The following is a 19,246-nucleotide window of genomic DNA, read 5'->3' on the forward strand; positions in this document are numbered from 1 at the left end:
TGTTGGTATTTCTCTTTTACCCTTTTTTTCTTCTTTTCATCTCAATTTATTTTACAAACTCCATTCCTTGTTAACAGCCATTTTTTCCCAACCTTATCCTCTCTCTACGTCTGGCCTCGCTCCAATCTTTGCCCCAGCTGTGGTGTGTGTGTGCCACGTCTATATGTGAAATGTGTGTGTGTGTGTGCATCATGGTCGCTGATGGGTTGCGTAGCTTCAGAATTGACAACATTTACAGGCTAAAATGAGAATCATCCATCTTCACTAGGCTGCTGTCAGAGGTAGGGCCAAACTTCATAATCCCCAATTACTAGCGCTAACCTTCCCATCTACATACACACATGATGAGGGGGTGGGTGCGAGCTGCATAAATAGAGAGGAAATGCCTATCTCAGACTGAATGACTGAAACAGAGAGAAATAGACAGTGGGAAGGAGTCAGGGATGAAAAGAGAGAAAGAGAGAGAGAGAGAGAGAGAGAGAGAGAGAGAGAGAGAGAGAGAGAGAGAGAGAGAGAGAGAGAGAGAGAGAGAGAGAGAGAGAGAGAGAGAGAGAGAGAGAGAGAGGAAGTGGACGGCGTGAGCTGTGATTGGTAAGGTCACAGTCTACTGCCCTCGCCGTGGTGATGAGCACTGAGGTGTTTAAGGGGTCACTGGGATACACACATACATTCATACACAAACACAAACAAACATCCTGCTTACCCTGTGTATTAGATAGGAATTTAACAGCTGTGGTTTTCGGTTGTAATTCTAGTAAAGAATTATGGTTCCATTAACAATTCTCTTAGGTCATTTAGAGGAAACTCCCTCCCCCTAATAATCTGAGCTAACTATATATTGAAAAGAAAAACAGGAATATTTGTTACATCACAATTGATGAAAGCAAAGAATTGTGTTTTAGTGAAGAATCTCTTTGACTTTTTTCCTGAAGAGAAAGACTGCAAATTTTAAATGTGTTTAAAGCCACAACCTTGAAATCAAATTATGTGGTTCAAGTATTTTGTCTTTTTATCCCAAATGGAATCAGTTCTGAAAAAGATTATTTCCAAACCCTAGTATAAGAGCACAGACTGTACGGTAACAGCAGGGGCAGGTGTATCATCAGGATTTTGTTGAAGTTTAATTCACACCTAATCAGGGTTATTAATAACCTCCTCCTGCACTAAAACAGAAGCGACATCCACTTCCCAAACTCTGCCATCAAACCACATCCACACCTGAGTGACAAACCCCATTACCACCAATGGAGATAAATCACTGTGGGTGTGGGGTGGGACAGAGATCATTGTAAGTAATTGGTCATGAAAGCACACAAGCGGGGTCAGTCTGAGGTCGGCCACATACATCACCTGAATCTGTGCCACCTCTACTCATTAGTGTTGACTATGTACCTGTGTGTCATTCACAAATTGTGAATCATATTTTGGATACACATGCAAACAGCGAGCAGAACACACACACACACACACACACACACGCACACAGATAAGGGTTAACATACAAAGCAATTGCATGAAGTTGATTTTCTTCCATTATAGCCATCTAATGAAATCTGTTTCCATAGACGTCTGATTACTCGGCTATGGCATCTCTGGCTGGTGGATTGGATGAGATGAAGAACAGCTTGTCCAATCAGACAGGAGCAGAGTTGGGTTCCACTGTTGCGGGACCTCAATCGTATCCACTAGTGTCCGGTAAGCAAACTATGTAAAAAAAAAAAACATGTCGTTTTCACTTCTGTCTTCTTTCCAGATGTTTGCTTATCAAAGCAACCCATCCCGGTCAGCAGCATGTGACCAACCTTTACAGTTTTTTTTTTTCCGATTGCTAAATGACAGTGAGCACAACTGAAACTACATGTGCAAAACTCTAACTAATGTTGAAACATCTAATGTTGAAACATCATCGCGATATGTTAATTTGATTTGTAAAATCGAAACAAACAGTGGTTCAACCTTGATCCATGATGTTGATTTACATGTGAATAAATGTTGAAATGCCAGCTGGGTTACTTGACTGCTGGCAAAATGGGCTTTCAATAAAACTTGGCTGCGTATACAATAGAAAGGCGGAAACTTTTTTGAAATCGGTGCTACCTGAAAAATAGGCTCAAATAGGTAGAAAAACAATGCTCATAATTCACTGGGCATGTTGCCATCCAAGGCCACTCCCACCAGTCTGCTATGGATACACTTACCATAGTCAAATACCACCTTGCTTTAGTAGGAAATACTTCTTAGCAAACTTTTAGTAATAATGGTGCCAACTTGTATTGTTCCCAGGTCCAAGAATTCAAAGAGTAAATGTTTACTTTTGGTTCCCAGTAAACAAGTAAATATTGTTCATTTACACATACTACCGACATTGTAACAATACAAAGCGGGTTGAAAATCTGGGAAGTTACACTTTCAGAAAGGGCATACATCACATTTGATCATTTCTATAACTAGTAGTAGTAACTACAAGTAATTAATGTTTATGTACATCTATAGCTGTGTTTAGAGGATAAATAAAAATAAATGCCATTTGAATGCAGACAACAAGCAAAACAGGTAAGGCTTAAATTAGTCAAAACATGTTTTATACTAAACAATTAATTAAACAAGTGAGATTAGTTTATTTATTTAATTTATTTATTTATTTATTTATTTGATTTGTCCAATAACATCCACCAGTATACTTACATGCATCATGGAAGAATTGTTTCTTTTTTTACTGAGTAATGAAAATTCCCACTATAGTGTCATTTTCACCACATCTCAAATTATGAGCAAATTAATAGCTTTCTGTGATGGAAGTTACTTTTTTTTTTTGCATTTTAAAATTAAATGGCCAACACCTTTGTCGTTCTAAGACCAATTTCCACAATTAAATAATATTTTCACACAATTTGCATAATTTGACTTTTGAGTTTGAGTTTAAGTTTGGAAGTCTAGGATAAGGGTACAACATTAAAATCTATATATAAAAGGAACTTGTCAAAGGTATGGTACGGCATTTCTCTAAAGCAGTGTTAATGCGACCTTTTTTTATAGCAAAAAGAAAAGTAAAATAAAAATCAACCTCTGGGAAATAAATAAAAGCCAGATATGTACTACATTCCTTCCAGTCTGCTAACAGCTGAAGTGCTGATCTGAGATCCGCAAGGCTTTCCTGTTATAATAGCTGTGTCAAACATGAAGTAGAACCACCTGATTGTGGTTCAGCTTGCTGTGGGCAGCCCAGGGGTGAGATGAGTGTTATCAGACCTGTTAAACAGTGCTCAGTGATTCAGATTCAGACTCTATTTCCTAAGGGACAGAGGGAGTGGATGGAGACCTGTAATTACTATATACACATCTCCTCCTCTCCCTTACTAGCTCACTCCATTTGGGAGTAAGGGAGCGCTAATTAAGAGCTGCTTGGACAGGAGCCCTAACGAGGGAATCATGGAATTGGGATTTGTGCACCATCTGACAAGGTAGAGCGAAACCTGTACATCTACACGGTGTGTGTGTGTGTATGAGCGTGTGTGTAGAAGGACAGAGAGCCAGAATGGATTACAAGCAGAGCTTGTCTCATAATGGACCATGTGAAAAGACTGGATTGAGTTCCTCATGTTTGCATAATGGCGCCCCCTATTGGCAGGTCACAAATGAAATTATACTTTACATTTATGATGACTATCCTTTTTTCAATCAATTTACAAATGATACAGTCATGCAAATACAATTAGACATGAATGAATGGTTGTTGTTTTTTTCTGGGTGACACAAGCCGGACTCAAACTAGCATTGACCACATTAGCACCACTGCTCAATGTGTCACAGCATGTGAACTACCCACCAGACCCAGATTTGATCTCTTTTGGACAAGAACATTTTTTTCCTGTCTACCCTCTTTCATTCTTCTCTCTTCTGACAATGTCTCTCAGAGGACGAGGCCTTGTCTGTTCTACCTCTGAAGAGTCCATCTCTCTCTCTGTCCCTCGCTGTTGCCCTGTCCACTGACCCAGAGTGGATTAGTATCCAGTCTTCACTAATGTCTTCCTGTCACCTAACATGGACAACTCCCTAACATGGCAACCAGCAGAACAGAGAGAGAGTGTGACTCTCTGTAACTGTGTAAGGTCTGGGCAAGGTACATTTTCACTGGGGCAAGTGGTCACATATACATTTTAAATGTTAGAAACTTTTACAGTTTTGCTGCTCGTTATATTTTCAGTACAGTGGGAGAATTTTTTATTTTTATTAAACAGTGGTTTACCGTACAAACTATGTCTTTTAATAAAAAAGTCTGTCAGTTTAAAGTCCGTCAGTATCCATGGTAGTCTGTCAGTTTCTGCGAAGTTAAACATACAGTAGACTCGCTTGCTGTCATGATAATCCTTTATGCGAAATGGAAATACTTGCATGAATTTTAAACATTTACAGTTTAGTACACACTGTATTCGTTCGATACACATACGACCCGAACATAACAAAAATGTTCGGTAAGAATACGTGTACCATTACACCCCTAATAAGCAATATCACTGCAATTCAGCCGAAGGCATGATATTCAGAAAAACAGGATAATTTTTGAGTGTGATATTGCTTTTATACAACAGTTAATATTTAGCAACTTGCATTTTAGAAACAATATTGCAAGTTACTTTGTCTATTTTGGTTCGGTAAATTAAAATAGTTTCAAATGACGTTAAAGCAGAAGAACTAACCACTGTGCAACTCTGAGCAACACAGTAGGTGGTGTTTCGTTTTCGTTCCCGTTTGTAAACGAATCGGGCTGGATTCATGCAAATCTTTTTAAGAGAGAAGTTAAGAAATTCTACGAAGTTTGTCAGAATGTTCCTGATTTTATTTTAATCTTAACAAGAAAATAACTTTGGTGTTATGTACCTCTTATATGTGTTATTTAAAAAAAATCCTTGATATTCGAAACAGCCCAATAAATTCAGTAAACATCTTTCATTTAAGCAATTAAGACAATAATATTCTAACTTTAAGAGGTTATTTACAATAATTGATTTAAAGAGTCTTCTTTCAGAAAAAGAAATGTTTTTTGAGAAAACAAAATATTATTTTATAACTATTCTTAAGTTAGAAAATATAAGGAAAATGGCTGTTAAGAAGAATTTGAAAAATGTTTTGTGAATCCAGCCCCTGTTGAGTGAATGATTCAATGACTTATTCATAAAGACAGTTCCCTTGTGTCATTCTTGAATTAATTAGCGCTTTTGAACAATCAGTAGACTCACTCATAAAGACAGTCACTTGCATCCACCCACCGACGTAATGATGTAACCAGCAGAAAGAGCTACTAACATGCAGAAAAACTGTTATTTCAGTGCTGTTGGAACTCAATCAGAGCAATCAGATTCGAGGACCGGAACTATCTATTGTCTTTTTTAAAGGTGCTATATGTATTTTTAGCGGCCTCTATCGGTGATGTTTCAGATTGCAACCAATTTTTACAAGAGCGCTTGTGCTCTTGCGCATGCTAGAACACAAGAGCGAGCACTCATGGTACCGGCCACACTGAGACTGTCAACAAACCGGAGAAAGCATCACACAACATGCTGGAAACTCATGTAAACTCCCACTGCAACGTTACAATAATAGGCTACTTTTATCAGCTTGACGTTGAACTAATGCTCCATGCTCGTACCATGATAACGTTACATTGACTGCATTTAGCCGACATGTGGTGTTAGCATAATAAGGCATTTCACTAACTATTCGTGTATCTTTCACAATCAGTAATGTCAACATAGGTGAATGTATAATATGATAACGAAAACGGTGAACTAGACTGAACAATGTCAGTGTAACAGTAAGATCGTAGGAAGTAACATTACTGTACTGAACGTGTCTGGAAATGTGTATTATAAACAATATGATAGTAGTGGGATGAGTGACGTTAGACAGTAGATCTAGTACATAAAATAAAAGTTACATCCTCCTAAAGCACCTACTTTTTGTTATCCTGGAACAGTCTTTTGTATTCATTTCAAGTCTCATGTATGTTGTTGTTTACCTTGCTATTTCATTACAGTTTACCATTATTTCAGCATATCTGAAAACTTGTAATTTATCACAATAAAAATAGCGAAGGTCTCTCCATAATTCAAACGCTCTGCCGATGTTGATCCGTGTTTTCATCCTAAGTCGATCCGATTCACGTTTGGCCTGACGAGCTTCAGCAGATACATTTTTGTTTTGTTTTTTATATTTATGTGGAGTTTGTGTTGGAGTGTGTGTTGTGCTGGAGGCAGGTCGTTGTTTGGTGTTATCAGACTCCATGTCGTCAGCTGCAGTGCCGTCGCATAGACTGTATATAAAAGGAGAGAGTCACATCCGATGAATTTCGCAGACCCGGAGACTTCACATAGAAATAGGAATACTGGCTTTCAGAGGTAATAGCAGAACCCGACAAGTGGATCATTGTAATGTGTGATTACAACCCCTTCACACACAGGCAATAAAAAAGGATTCATTTTAGAAGAAAAGTTACATTTAGCACCTTTAATATATTTTAAAAATTTATGTGTTTTCTTGACTGTTATGTGAACTGTGATAATGGCATTTTCAACACATTTCATTCGCTTTATAACTGCAAACATAGAAACAGTAACTGAACAATGAGTTTATTTTATCCAAAGGTCACACACTCATGTTGCGCAAAAATGGGTATTTGAAATATTTCCCTGTCCACACTTTTCACCTCTTCCCATCCTAATGCTCCTTTTCCTCCATCCCTGAGTTATTCTCCACCTTGCCTCAATCTCTCTTATTCATTCTCTCATCTTCTCTATCATGTTTTTTAAGCTCTGATAAAGTATTCGGTTTCCCTCCTCTGACTCTGTTCTCGCCTCCCTCCACCTCACAGGCCCTACAGCGGCTTAAATGGTGGCTGTGTTGAAGAGGATGGATGAACTGAGGGTGATGGTGTTTATTATGATGAATGGGCTGCAGTCTACAGATCAGCACCATGTGCAGACTGAGAGATGATTCACTCTGACAGCCATGTCATGTAGCCTAATACAGTTATACATCCATACAACAGAAAGAGAGAGAGAGAGAGAGAGAGAGAGAGAGAGAATTAAATTTAGAAACTGCCCAGTGATCATTGTGAAATGGACAAGTTAAATCTCTTGTTAATATTTTCAGTAATACATCCTTGTTTGTTTTTTAATTAACTCAATAGTCAATTGAGTTAATAGTCTAAGTCTATATAGGGTATTGACTGTTGCCACATGTGAGTCAGTTACCTGTGCCTAAAGAGCTTCATTTTTTACCTTTCAATTTCACTGACGTGATTCTCTCTTTAGTTCCTCTCAGGCCTGAGGGTGACACGGGACATGTATTTTTTTACACTAACAGTAGAGACAACCAGACCCTGTCATACATCAGTGCATAATTATACCAGAGACCCTATTACTGGGGCAAAGGCAGATTTGTGATATGACATAAAGTAAGATGGCTGTATTAATCAGAATGGTTATACAGGATGTTGCTAGTTTACCAAGCTCATGAGATGTCACTTATCAGATTTAATAAGCTACAGCATAGATCCAAGTTTCATTGGCTTTGAAATGTGAACGCTTTCTATATCAGCTTTTAAATTACACTAGTCTTTAATTGAAACTTTATTAATAAGAAAAATGGTCGTAAATGTATGCACAATTATAAAAATGCTCCAAAGAGTGCTGATGTAACAGTCCAACCTGAGTGTTCTGCAGGTTATATTAATACGCCAATTTGTGGCGAAAAGTGCACTGTCTTTATGAGTGAGCCATTAAATATAATTTATTCAACAGATTCGTTCAAAAAGCCAGATTCATTTAGGAACATCATTACTGTGTCAGAGACTAACAACTGTCAATTCGGTTTAGGCTTCATTTGGAAATTTTTCATTTGTGGAACAAAAATGCACAAAGTAACAAAGTATTTCAGTATTAACGTTTTTTGCACTGTTGCATAAAAGCAATATCATACTCATACTGTTGGTCTGATTACCAACCATGCTGAGTGGTAACACTAGAATCAAAACAAGAATACCTTTGTTCCGTGAAGACAGACCTTTGTTGTTTTCAAATGTTTTATGTATTTATTTACAAAAAAATATTTCATTTATTTTATGTTGATTCCACATAGAAACTCATTGTAGGATATTTATCAGAATCTGTTTGTTAAGTCTGACCTCACACGTCATCGGTTTCGTTGCCAAATGCTCACAAACAGTGCTAATATACACTCACGTGTGCTGGTAAAATTTTGAGCCTGTACACGTTTTTTTTTTTTTTTTTTTTTAAAGCTGTGCTATAAATGAATAGTGCTAATAAATGTCTGTTGATATAGTATTTTCACTTGAAACGGAGTAGAGGCTTGGACCCGGAAAAAGTATTCCTTTGCGTCACAACTAACAAGCGGATAAAAAGGTTAAAGACTAGTTAACTGAACAATTATAGGAGAAATTGCTTCATAAATGGTTGTGGTGATTGGAATGACTCACTGACAAGTTAGATCAATAAAGTCTTCCCTATGGAGTTGATGCTAATCATGCTAGAAATGCTCTTTTTTCTATCTTTACAGGTCGTGACCTGGCCAGCACCACGCTCCCTGGTTACCCTCCTCATGTTCCTCCAACTGGGCAGGGTAGTTACTCCACACCCTCCCTCACAGGGATGGTACCTGGTGAGTCTCAACCAATTTTTAACCACATAAACTATTTACGGTTTGCTTAAAACAGTATTATTGTGAAATATTATTACAATTTTAAATAACAGTTTTCTATTTTAATATATTTTAAAATGCAAGTTATTCCTGTGAATTTTCAGCATCATTACTCTAGTCTTCAGTGTCACATGATCCTTCAGAAATCAATGCTGATTTGGTGCTCAGAAATGATCAGCACTCAGTTATTAATCATGACGAAAATGGCCGATGTTGAAAACAGTTTAATCGTTTTTTGTGGAAATCATGATACATTTTTTTAGGAATTTTTGATGAAAGAAAATTGAAAAGAACAGCATTTATATGAAATTTGAATTTTACTTACCGCAAACTTTTGAAAGGTAGTGCAAATCACGATTTCCACAAAAATATATTAAGCAACAAAAACTTAAGTTTGTTAATTATTGAACTGTTAGTTATTGAATGATAATAATAATAAATGTTTTGTGAGCACCAAATCAGCATATTAGAATGATTTCTTAAGGATCATGTGACACTGAAGACTGAAGTAATGATGCATTTCAAAACATATTCAAATAGAAAACAATTCTTTTAAATTGTAATAATATTTCACAATAATACTTTTTTATTGTATTTTGATCAAATAAATGTAGCCTTGGAGAGCATAAGAGACTCTTAACAACATTAACAAATCTTAATTATTCCAAACTTCTGATTGTAGAGTACAGACAGAGAAGTTTTTCACATCATAGTGGATTGATTTCTTTAGGCATATTGCTGAAGAAGGGATTGATGACAAAACTAATAGATAGGCTAATTTTCATACATGTGCCACCCTCATTCTTTCTCTCTCACCCTCTCTCGCTCTTCCTGCTGTAGTCACTCTCCCAATACCCCCTTTTCACCTCTGCTTTATTTCAGTTGAGGTCCCAGTGGGAGGGGGTCTTGTCTTTGCCACTTCCTGTCTCCCCCCATCTGCCAGGTTGACAGCACTCCCAGGGGGTTATGGGATGGAGAAGGGTGGGGGGGTTGTTGGGTGGTTGGCAGAGTGTGGGGCGGGTGGACTGGCTTTGAGTCTTCAGCAGGAGTGGCTGGACTATTAGACCCCAGTCACACAGCTGTCCCTTCTCAACATCAGTAATTTGTTTTTAATGAGAATCATCGCTGACCCTTGACTAATTCATTCATTCTCCTGGAGACTCCCTCGGCCTCCTTTCTTTTAGCTATTTTTTTAATCCACAGGCCACTTCAGAATCACAGAAATACACACGGATTTTCTCACTATATATAGGATATTCATATTCACAAACACAAATGGCTTTGAATACCGTTTACATAGATGCATGTGGCTTTAAATAATACTAACTTGAACAAATGTTTTCTTCATCCGATATAATTTGAAATTAACTGAAAAATACGGATCTATTTCTTATTAAAATAATCTTCTTTTCTTTTTTTCTTTTTTTTAATGGTTAAAGGTAAATGGTTTTTGTGTTGTCATTGGAACACATTTAACAGTTTTGAATCATATTTTTGGGTTGATGTTATATATATCGTTTAGTCATTGCTGAATAGTACTAGAGACTTGAAAAAAAGTAGGAGAATTGTAGTCGAAATTGCTTGACACCCTGCAGTATTTCAGTTGTTGTGTCTCCTGTTGAAGGCTGCACCCTCTGGAGGTCACAAGTTTTTGCATGCGTCATTGAGGCTGCCTCATTTCAGAAAAATAACCATTACATTCTAAAGTACGAAATAAATTACTGCAATTTGCGGCTCATTAGGAATGACAATCAATTTTATAATGGCTACTTTCCTGAAATGAAACATCCTCGATGACGTATGCACAGACAGATGCAGTATTGCAGTAAAGTTGCAGTATTGGCTGCTAAATTATTATTATCGTTTTTAAAACAGGTAGAAATAATTAAATATATTGAACATTTTTATCTTAAAGGGACATTGTTTTATAGCTAAATTTAACCTATTAATTATTTCGCCACCAGCGTAAAAAAAAAAGAAAAAAAAAGAAAAAAAAATTTGCCAGCCACCACCAGCATTTTTGGTCATTTTCACAAAAGTTTCATGGCCCCCAGAATATTTTGTTGTATGAATATCTAAATATGCAAAATCAAAAGAAAGAACATACCCTCTGCTTTTAAACAAAAAAACTGTTTTATTCTAGCTTCTTGCATTACTTTTTTATCAACTCTTGAATGTGGGTAAGTTCAATAAAAAACATTTTGAGCAAAAAAAAAAAGAAAAAGAAAAGTTTTTGTCAAAGATTATGTTTGGATGGAATTCAGACCGATGATCAAAACATAGATGAAGTAGATCGAGTCCATCAACACCCCCAAAGCTTGCACAGTCCTATAGCGTGTCCTGGGTCGACATTTCATTCAGTAACATTAGGCAGTTTTGATTTATATGCCGTTTAATGTTGATGATCGCGTTATTTTACATAAGCATATGCTTACATATTATATCGTTTCCATCTCCTTCTTCTTTGCCTGTGTTTTGATTAGGAGATTCAGAAGAAGCGTAATAACGCCCCCTACCATATAACAGTGAAAACACGGAAAGGCGTAAATTTCCGTCAATGGCGGGGAAAGAGTTAAAAGAACTATCTCTTGAAGAGTGCCTTCTTTAAGAGCACATAGTTGTTGTGCACATGTGACAGTATCAGAGCATTTTAGAGTATGCTTTTTTCATAAAAAATATGATAGATGATCATTTCTTGCTAAAAGTTCTGCAACCTTTAGTAATGTTACTTTATAAATGTTATTGGTATCGAAATTAACTTACATACTAACATAAACTGTTTAATTTGTTTAAGAGTTTTATTTTTTTAAAGAAAAGTAGTAAAAAATAATATTGCCTTATCATATTAGCTAGAATTAATCTGTGCATCCCTATCTTTAAGATAACTTCCATCCTTACAAATAATGCAAATTCACTACTGTACACTGCGGACCACGGCGGAGATGAGGGAGCACAGAGCCAAGGCGGAGCCGAAGTGCTGACGGGCCGAGGTGGAGACCTCACAGAGCCGTGCTAGTGGTAAAGAGGCCCGAGGCGGAGCCGGAGAGCTGAAAGGAGTCAGCGGCGTGGGTCTGCGAGGCTGGGTCTGTAATCTCACCACCAGCCGGGGTGGTGAGATTACAGGGTGGGACCGGGTCATCAAACAGTTTATTTGGAGCAGACTGAGGATTGCAATCAATGAGCCAGTGCTCCTCCACTGGCTCAGGTGTGGATTGTCTCAACACCGCTGACTCTGGGGTAGATCTGTCGATGGGCTCCGGCCTCGAGATGGACATTGCATCCAGCTCTGGCTTTGGAATGAACAAGATGGCTGACTCTGGCTCCATGGATGTAGGTGGCTCAAGCTCATGGTCCATGGCGAGCACTGGCTCGGGCTCCGGTTCCATGGCGGGTTCAAGCATTGTCGCTGAGTCCAGGGCAGAAGGTCGTCCTTGAGTTCCAAGGCTCTCCGGCTGGGAAGATGAGGCTTCCTATCTGGACCAGGCAGGAGATGGCTGCTGGCGATGGTACAGGCTCTTGGGAGTCTAAGTTGATGATGTCTTCAACAACTTACACTGTGAAGGAGGATCCACACACCCACGTCATCCAACCCACTCCAAATTATGAACTTCAGAGCCTCATCATCCCACCATGCCTTATGGTACAAATCCAGGATCTCCTCTGCGAACTCCTTCAAAAGAACCACCGTTTTGCAATGGGGAATCCGTATTTTAATACCAGTATTGAGGGTCGGTCATTCTGTCACAGCCGTGTGGCAATCCAACACGAATGACTCGGGTAAATTAACAAACAGTCTTTGTTAAGCTAACAGAACACACTGGAGAATCTCAGGAGAGTAACGACTTAAACACACATATAATATACTAAGGCCTTGTCCACACTACGTTTTTGTTGGAAAAAAAACATCTTTTTCTCTGTGTTTTGGCCTTCCGACCACACTGAGATGGCGTTTTTGTCCTCCGAAAACTAGCCTAAGCTTTCCCAAGTGGATAAATTTGAAAACAATGTTTCTGCATTGTTTTGTGGACTGTGAAAACGGAGGTATTTGAAAACGATTACGCATGTTCATGTGACGCATATTGAACCGATGGATATGCATGTTTATACCTCTATCGTGCCTGTTATGTGCAATTCAATTTCACACAGTTGCTAAAGATTTGCTACTTTGTACACTCTTCATATCACAGTCCTGCAAAGATGACAGAAAATTTACTCACAATTGCTGTCCTGGGGCAAAACATGAGAGCGGTAGCGTTTTAGACCAAACATAATGGTGACTGGTGAGATGTTTTGCTCAATAAAATGATCCTGCCAGAAGAATAGCACGAGAACTTTATTAAGTCTGTTCCATCTGTATCATCTTAGTGAGCTTTAAGAGGTTTTACTCATGCGCAGCAAGGTGAATTTTTGTTTCAGTGTGGATGAGAAACTTTTATAAAATGCGTGAAAACGCTAGTGTGAACAGAGAGCATTTTGAAATGAAAACGCCGTTTTCAAATGTATCCCGATTAATGTAGACATAGCCTAAACCGACGATGACCGACAAAGAACTGAACCAAACAGGGAGTATATACACAAGGCAACTAATGAGACTTGTAACTACAGTAATTAGCAACCAATGAAACGAACAAGGGAATTAACAAGACTAAACTGAAAGGAAAAACAAGAAACACAGGCTTTTCTTATGTAAAAGAATGAAAAAGTTTAATCAACTACTGTTCTCTTCCCAAATGTGACTTACCAAGCTAAATTGTAACTGTGATGTGGGAAACAATTGCAAGAAGGGATTTCAGTTCTAATAAAGCTAATCAGTAATTCATTTTCTCTCTCAATGTCTCATCAAAGTGAAGGTAACGTGTGCTTGTTTAGCTTCAATATCAAGTGCAAGGTAACAAGAGATATAGTGGAAAATCTCTTGTGCAAAAAGACAAATAGACTGGTATAAAAAAACAAAAGGTCTACGATGAAGGATTGTTCGCCAACCCTTGTATCAACTCCCTGAACACAACAAAACAAACCCAAGCCAAAACAACAACATGTCTGTTGTCGTGTCTCCAGTCTGTCACACGGGTGTCTCTGTCGAAGCTCTCCCCGGTTGCCACAGTGACTCGTAGGGTCTTGTCGGGTCCCCTCTCTTCAGAGCAAGATCCGTAACCTTGTCTCGTATTTCCCTCCGACTGAATCCCCCATGTTTCCCCCACTTCTGACAAGCATTTATGACCTTGCAACCCATCTCTCTCGCTGGGGAGACCCCATCCCTATTTTCTTCTCCGTCCATAAGTCATCCCCCTCGCTTTCACGAGCATCTTCCCTAAACAACCTGACACGGTGTATACGCTGTAGCGCAGAGTTGACAGAGAAGAGGTAACCATGCCAACGATCCCATCTAAGAGCATGCTGAAGGTTAAGAGTAGGAACAAAGCTCCAGACATGCACTTTAGATAATCCCATTTCATTTACCTTCAACTATTGTGGTGTTTTTTTCTGTCTTTATGATGTCACATTTTAATTACTTTGAAGGCAACATTCTCATAAATAATTTCATGTTCACGTAGGCCTATCCCTATTCTTTTATATAATACAGAAACAATATAAATTGTGATGTTGCTTTAAATAAAAAGTTTTTAAAGTTCACTTTAGTTGTGGTTAGTTGTAATAAATAGAAATTATGAAAACTTGCTCACTCAATTAAAATTTATAATAAACAAAATGAAAATGTCATTATTTACTCTCCATCAAATGGAAGCTAATTTCTACCTGCTTCTTAGTTTGAAGAACATTTCATAACCTAAAGAACCTTTTTTACATTGAAAAGTTCCCATGGATGTTAAAGGTTCTCCATGGAACCATAAGTACCTTTATTTTTAAGAGTGTCTTGTTAGCTTGCTTAAAAAACCCCAGTTAGCCTTTTGCACAGGTTGTATTTAATCAGTTATTTTGAGTACATTGATATCATTAAAATGAAATAATCTGAAAAAAAGAAAGATGATAATTATTGGTAAAACTCCCAAGCTAAAAAAAATTAAATGCTTAAATGCTTATTTACAGCTCTCATATATGATAGATTTATATATTTCACTGCCATTTTTTGTGAAAAATGGATTAGTAGTGCCTTTTCTTCTCTCCCTATATCTGCTGGATCCTCTTCCTCCACTTTCTCTCAGAGTGTATCGCTTATTTCTCCTCTCCTTCTCTTTCGTTCTGTTGCTTCCTCTCTTTCAGCAGGGGGGCTGACACACAGGGGAGGGGGGCACAAAACCAGCCAGGCAGAACCGACAGAGCGAGAGATGGAGGGAAAGAGAGAGCGAGAGAGTTGGGGCCTCTGATTTTGTGACAGCCAGCAAAGGGAAAGTGTTCCCCAGGGAAAGGGAGAACGAGGGAGATGGGAAAAGAGGGAGAGAAAGAGACATGGAGATAAAGGGAAAACTACACTGAAGCAATGGAGGAGAAAAACTGTCACAAATCGACACTTTCACCTAGCCAATTGGAACTTTTAGGCTCCTACACACTACATACACTGTATAGGATGTAAATTCAAGCTGCAGACTGAACAATTTTACATGCATATCTAATATTTTTATTGTTTTTACTTACATTTCAGGAGGAGATTTCTCTGGCAGTCCATACTCCCATCCGCAGTATTCGACATACAATGATTCTTGGAGATTTGCAAACCCCAGTCTACTAGGTAAAAGCTGCTGAAAGCACAACCGTCTGGACAGTGATGGAGCAAACTTTCTCAGCCCATGCTTTTGTAAGAATGTGCTTTAAAGGAATAGTTCACCCAAAATGAAACTCACCATCATATGGAAGCCGGTTTCTGCCTCAGAATAAGAAAATAAATTAAAAGATAATTGTGACTATATCTACCAATATAACTTTATATTTCAAATTACGACTTTCTCATAATTGCAACTTTATATATCACTATGAGACTTTATATGTAACACTTCCTACTTTATATCTCACAGTTAAACTTTGAATGCAATTCAAATAATTTGCCCTCATCTGCAAATTCATCCTCCATTCTGCATATTTGAACTGCTGCCATCACTAGATAGGACTCACGCTAGAACCAATGGACATGAATTCGATTTCAGGGTTTCAGTGAAAGGGAAGATTATCGGAAAATTTAACAACTTCAGTCTGTTCCACACAGAAAGGTTATGTATAACTTATACATTACCATTTAAAATGTTGTGGTCAGTATGATTTTTTTTATTCTTTTAAAAAAAAAAAAAAAACCCTAATAGGCCTTGTTTTGTTTTTATTATATTGTTTTCACCAAGGATACAAAAAGTGACCGTAAAGACATGTATAATGTTAAAAAAAAATAATATATATATAACGGTTTTCACAAAAAAGTAGCGCAACTGTTTGCAACATTGATAATAATAAGAGATTTTTCTTGAGCACCAAACAGCATGACCCAGTGGTTGTATATGGAAAAGATTCTATAAATAACAAAATACCAGTTTGGATGGACATGTGGGAGACAGAATTTTCATTTTTGGGTGAACTATTCTTTTAAATGGAACATAAAATGCATTGGCTTAAGAGTGCTTTATAAAGGATTCATTCATAGTTATGTTTCTAAAATAACTGCATTTTCTGTGAACTATAAACTTATTGTTGTATGTGTGTGCACTTTCTTCTCAGTGTTCCAGCAGGAGTATGGTTCTTTACTGGGCTCGGAGAGAGCAGCTTCATCGGGTCTATTCTCCGGCCAAACCCCACAACCCACAGGTACCAAAACACCCATGCCATCAGAGGGGGATGTGATGTTTAAAACATTGCTGGGTATGTCACGTGTTTTTGTATGTATGGTGCACAGAATAAGTGTTTTAGAAGAACCTGCCCCGATCAGCAAAACCTCAGACTGACACATCTGTCAAGAGCAAGGTGAAGGAGCATAGGCTTAAAAACAGTAATATGTGTGTAAGAGAGAGCCACAGAGCTGACCTTAACGTTCCCAATGGACAAGGGGCTCCTTGGAGATTTCATGATTTTTTGCTTTGTGTGTCAAGAAAGAGACCCTGATTTGACAGAAGTTTGACAGTGTTTGTGTGAAGTGCTCCAAGGCAAAGTTCAGTGTCTTTTAGGGCTGGCCGGGATATATCGTTTTATTGAAATCTCTGTTTTAATGCTCTCATCTTAGTAGTGAGACAAGGAAGAATTGTGAAACTAGTCTACTTAAACTTACTGGGCACAAAAAAGTACTGTTAATCATTGCAATAATCACAATGTTGCATAATATTGTTGTCAGCAAAATAATTGTGAATATAGTTTAAAACAATATTTGAAATATATCCCTATAGTATCTATGACATTGTGATATACCTCACGCTCTCAAACCACAACACAAAAGCTACTTAATCACACTCGTATAATCTTCATTTCCAGGGAAGACAAACACACACATCCGCCATATTTCTCCAACATATTTCTCCCAATTTCAAACTCTTTACCTCCGGCAATAAAGACTAAGCAGCGTCGCTGTCCCTGCACTCTGTTATACCCTTCACTCATGCCCGCTGTCTCTGTGTGGAATAAAGAAAAATAATTCCTGCTAAAACTAAATATGATACTAAAGACATTTCTGGATCTAAGGGGTCCATCAGCACTTAATGCCAACACAGACTGATCAAGAAGGATCATGTGTCTTATAGAGCAGAAATGGTCTTTTCCCAGCAGAAACTGAGCTGATGCTGATGGTGTCATTTAAAATAAGTGGAAGGGTGTCATGACTGTGGGGGACTGATAAATCAAAAGTACGCTGGGCTGTAAATCCATCTTCCTGTAATCATATATTCTTTGTATTGAATGCATTGCTTCTTATTTAGCATTTATTTTAATGTAATCTTTAACTGCCGTTGATTTCAGATTATTTTAACAGGATTGCATGGTTAAAAATAAATGCAGCGCCACACAATTTAGTTAAATTGTTTTATTTATTGGGGCCATTATGTTTTATTTGTATTATTATTTATTCAGCAAAGATGCATTCAATTGATCAAAAGTTAAAGTAAAGATGTGTATAATGCTACAAAAGATTTCTAGTTCAAATAAATGTTGTTCTTTCCATTCATAAAAGAATCCTGGAAAAAGCTGTTTTCATCAATGATAATAATAAGAAATGTTCCTCGAGTAAAGAATCAGCATATTACAATGATTTCTGATGGATCGTGTGACACTGAAAACTGGAGTAATAGCTGCTTCAGCTTTGCCATCGTGGGAATACATCACATTTTAAAATAAATTAAAATTGAAAACAGCTATTTTAAATTACTGTATTTTTTTACTGTATTTTCCATCAAACAAATGCAGCTTTAATGAGCACAAGATACTTTCAAAAACATTTATAAATCTTACCTACCCAAAACTTTGGAACTTTTGGTAGTGTACAGAAATATCTAAAGTGAGGTGGACTTCTGGACTAAATTTAATTATTAGATGGGGGGGGGGGGGTTCTTTTGTATATCAGATGACTGACCGTTGTTTTTCATATCCCTTGTAGGATCTCCATACTACTATAGCGCAGCCACACGGGGACCAGGAACGGCAGCAACAGCAACTGCCACTCCCTATGACCGTCACTGACCAGCCGAGCAGAGGAGAAGAGGAATGGTGAAGGAGTGGGAGAAACAAAAACAAAAAAAGAGGAGTGAGATTGGATTGATAACGCCCACATGAGACTGCCTACATATGGAAGAAAAGAAGTGGAGGAGAAGCAGGAAGGAGAATGGAGAAAGAAAAAAAGAAAGAAAGAAGAGGTGACAATGTTTTCCTGCCAATTACAATCAATGGTCCAATCAGTAGCTTCAGCTGATGTGTCTAATTTCTGTCCATTAGTGGAAAGTATACACCCATTCACCTGTATTCCTGTGGTCTCTCCTCACACTAAGGGGCTGTTTACATGACACCGTTTTCAACTAAAAACGGAAACATTTGAATGCATTTTGACCATTCATTTACACGGCAACAGCGTTCTGGGGGCCTGAAAACGCAAGCTTTTGAAAACGATACCGTTATCGTCTCCATGTAAATTACAAAAACGTGAATTTGTGAAAATGGTGACGTCAGGCGCATGCATATTACATGTTCAGACTATGCGCGTAGTGTTTACGCGTAGTTACTGCATAATACAGCTTTTTAGTAATTTTCGCGGATCCGTGTGAACGGGGATTGTTTTGACAACATTGTTGCCTGTACGCATAAAAACGCTTCCGTTTTTAGTACATTGTTGTCGTGTAAACATAGTACCCTAAATCTGTTATTGCTTTTAATTTATCTTCTGTCATTAAAGCCTTGCTTATCCTATCGTCTTTGCATCTCTATGCAGTCTGTTCTTATAGAGATGATCAGGTGTTGGGAGTTGGTACCAGACAATCTACTAGTGGCAGCTTGAGATGACCTATGTGATTTGAGTTCATTTTTGAGTCATTTCATCAACTGTGTGAACGTGGCATCGTAATCTGTCTTATTAAACTTGACTAGACGGTTTCACTAGTCCGCTAAAACCATGAATTGT

At 37.8% G+C, this 19,246-nt stretch overlaps 1 protein-coding gene across 3 annotated transcripts in view; it reads left to right on the plus strand.

The window, feature by feature from the left end:
• The window catches only part of pax5 (paired box 5), a 51,190-nt gene extending 32,370 nt beyond the window's left edge, over nt 1–18,820 (plus strand). For all 3 annotated transcript variants that reach the window (XM_056256926.1, XM_056256928.1, XM_056256927.1), the window contains exons 7-11: nt 1,566–1,695; nt 8,575–8,676; nt 15,317–15,403; nt 16,375–16,461; nt 18,233–18,820. In XM_056256926.1, the coding sequence (XP_056112901.1) occupies nt 1,566–1,695; nt 8,575–8,676; nt 15,317–15,403; nt 16,375–16,461; nt 18,233–18,315 (489 nt within the window). In that variant the 3' untranslated portion in view covers nt 18,316–18,820. The remainder of the gene's footprint in view (nt 1–1,565; nt 1,696–8,574; nt 8,677–15,316; nt 15,404–16,374; nt 16,462–18,232) is intronic.
• Nucleotides 18,821–19,246: the final 426 nt, after the last annotated feature.

The sequence above is a fragment of the Rhinichthys klamathensis genome, unplaced genomic scaffold (assembly GCF_029890125.1).
Source record: "Rhinichthys klamathensis goyatoka isolate OS25496 unplaced genomic scaffold, OSU_Roscu_1.1 h1tg000133l_1, whole genome shotgun sequence".
In the NCBI taxonomy this organism is placed as follows: Eukaryota; Metazoa; Chordata; class Actinopteri; order Cypriniformes; family Leuciscidae; genus Rhinichthys; species Rhinichthys klamathensis.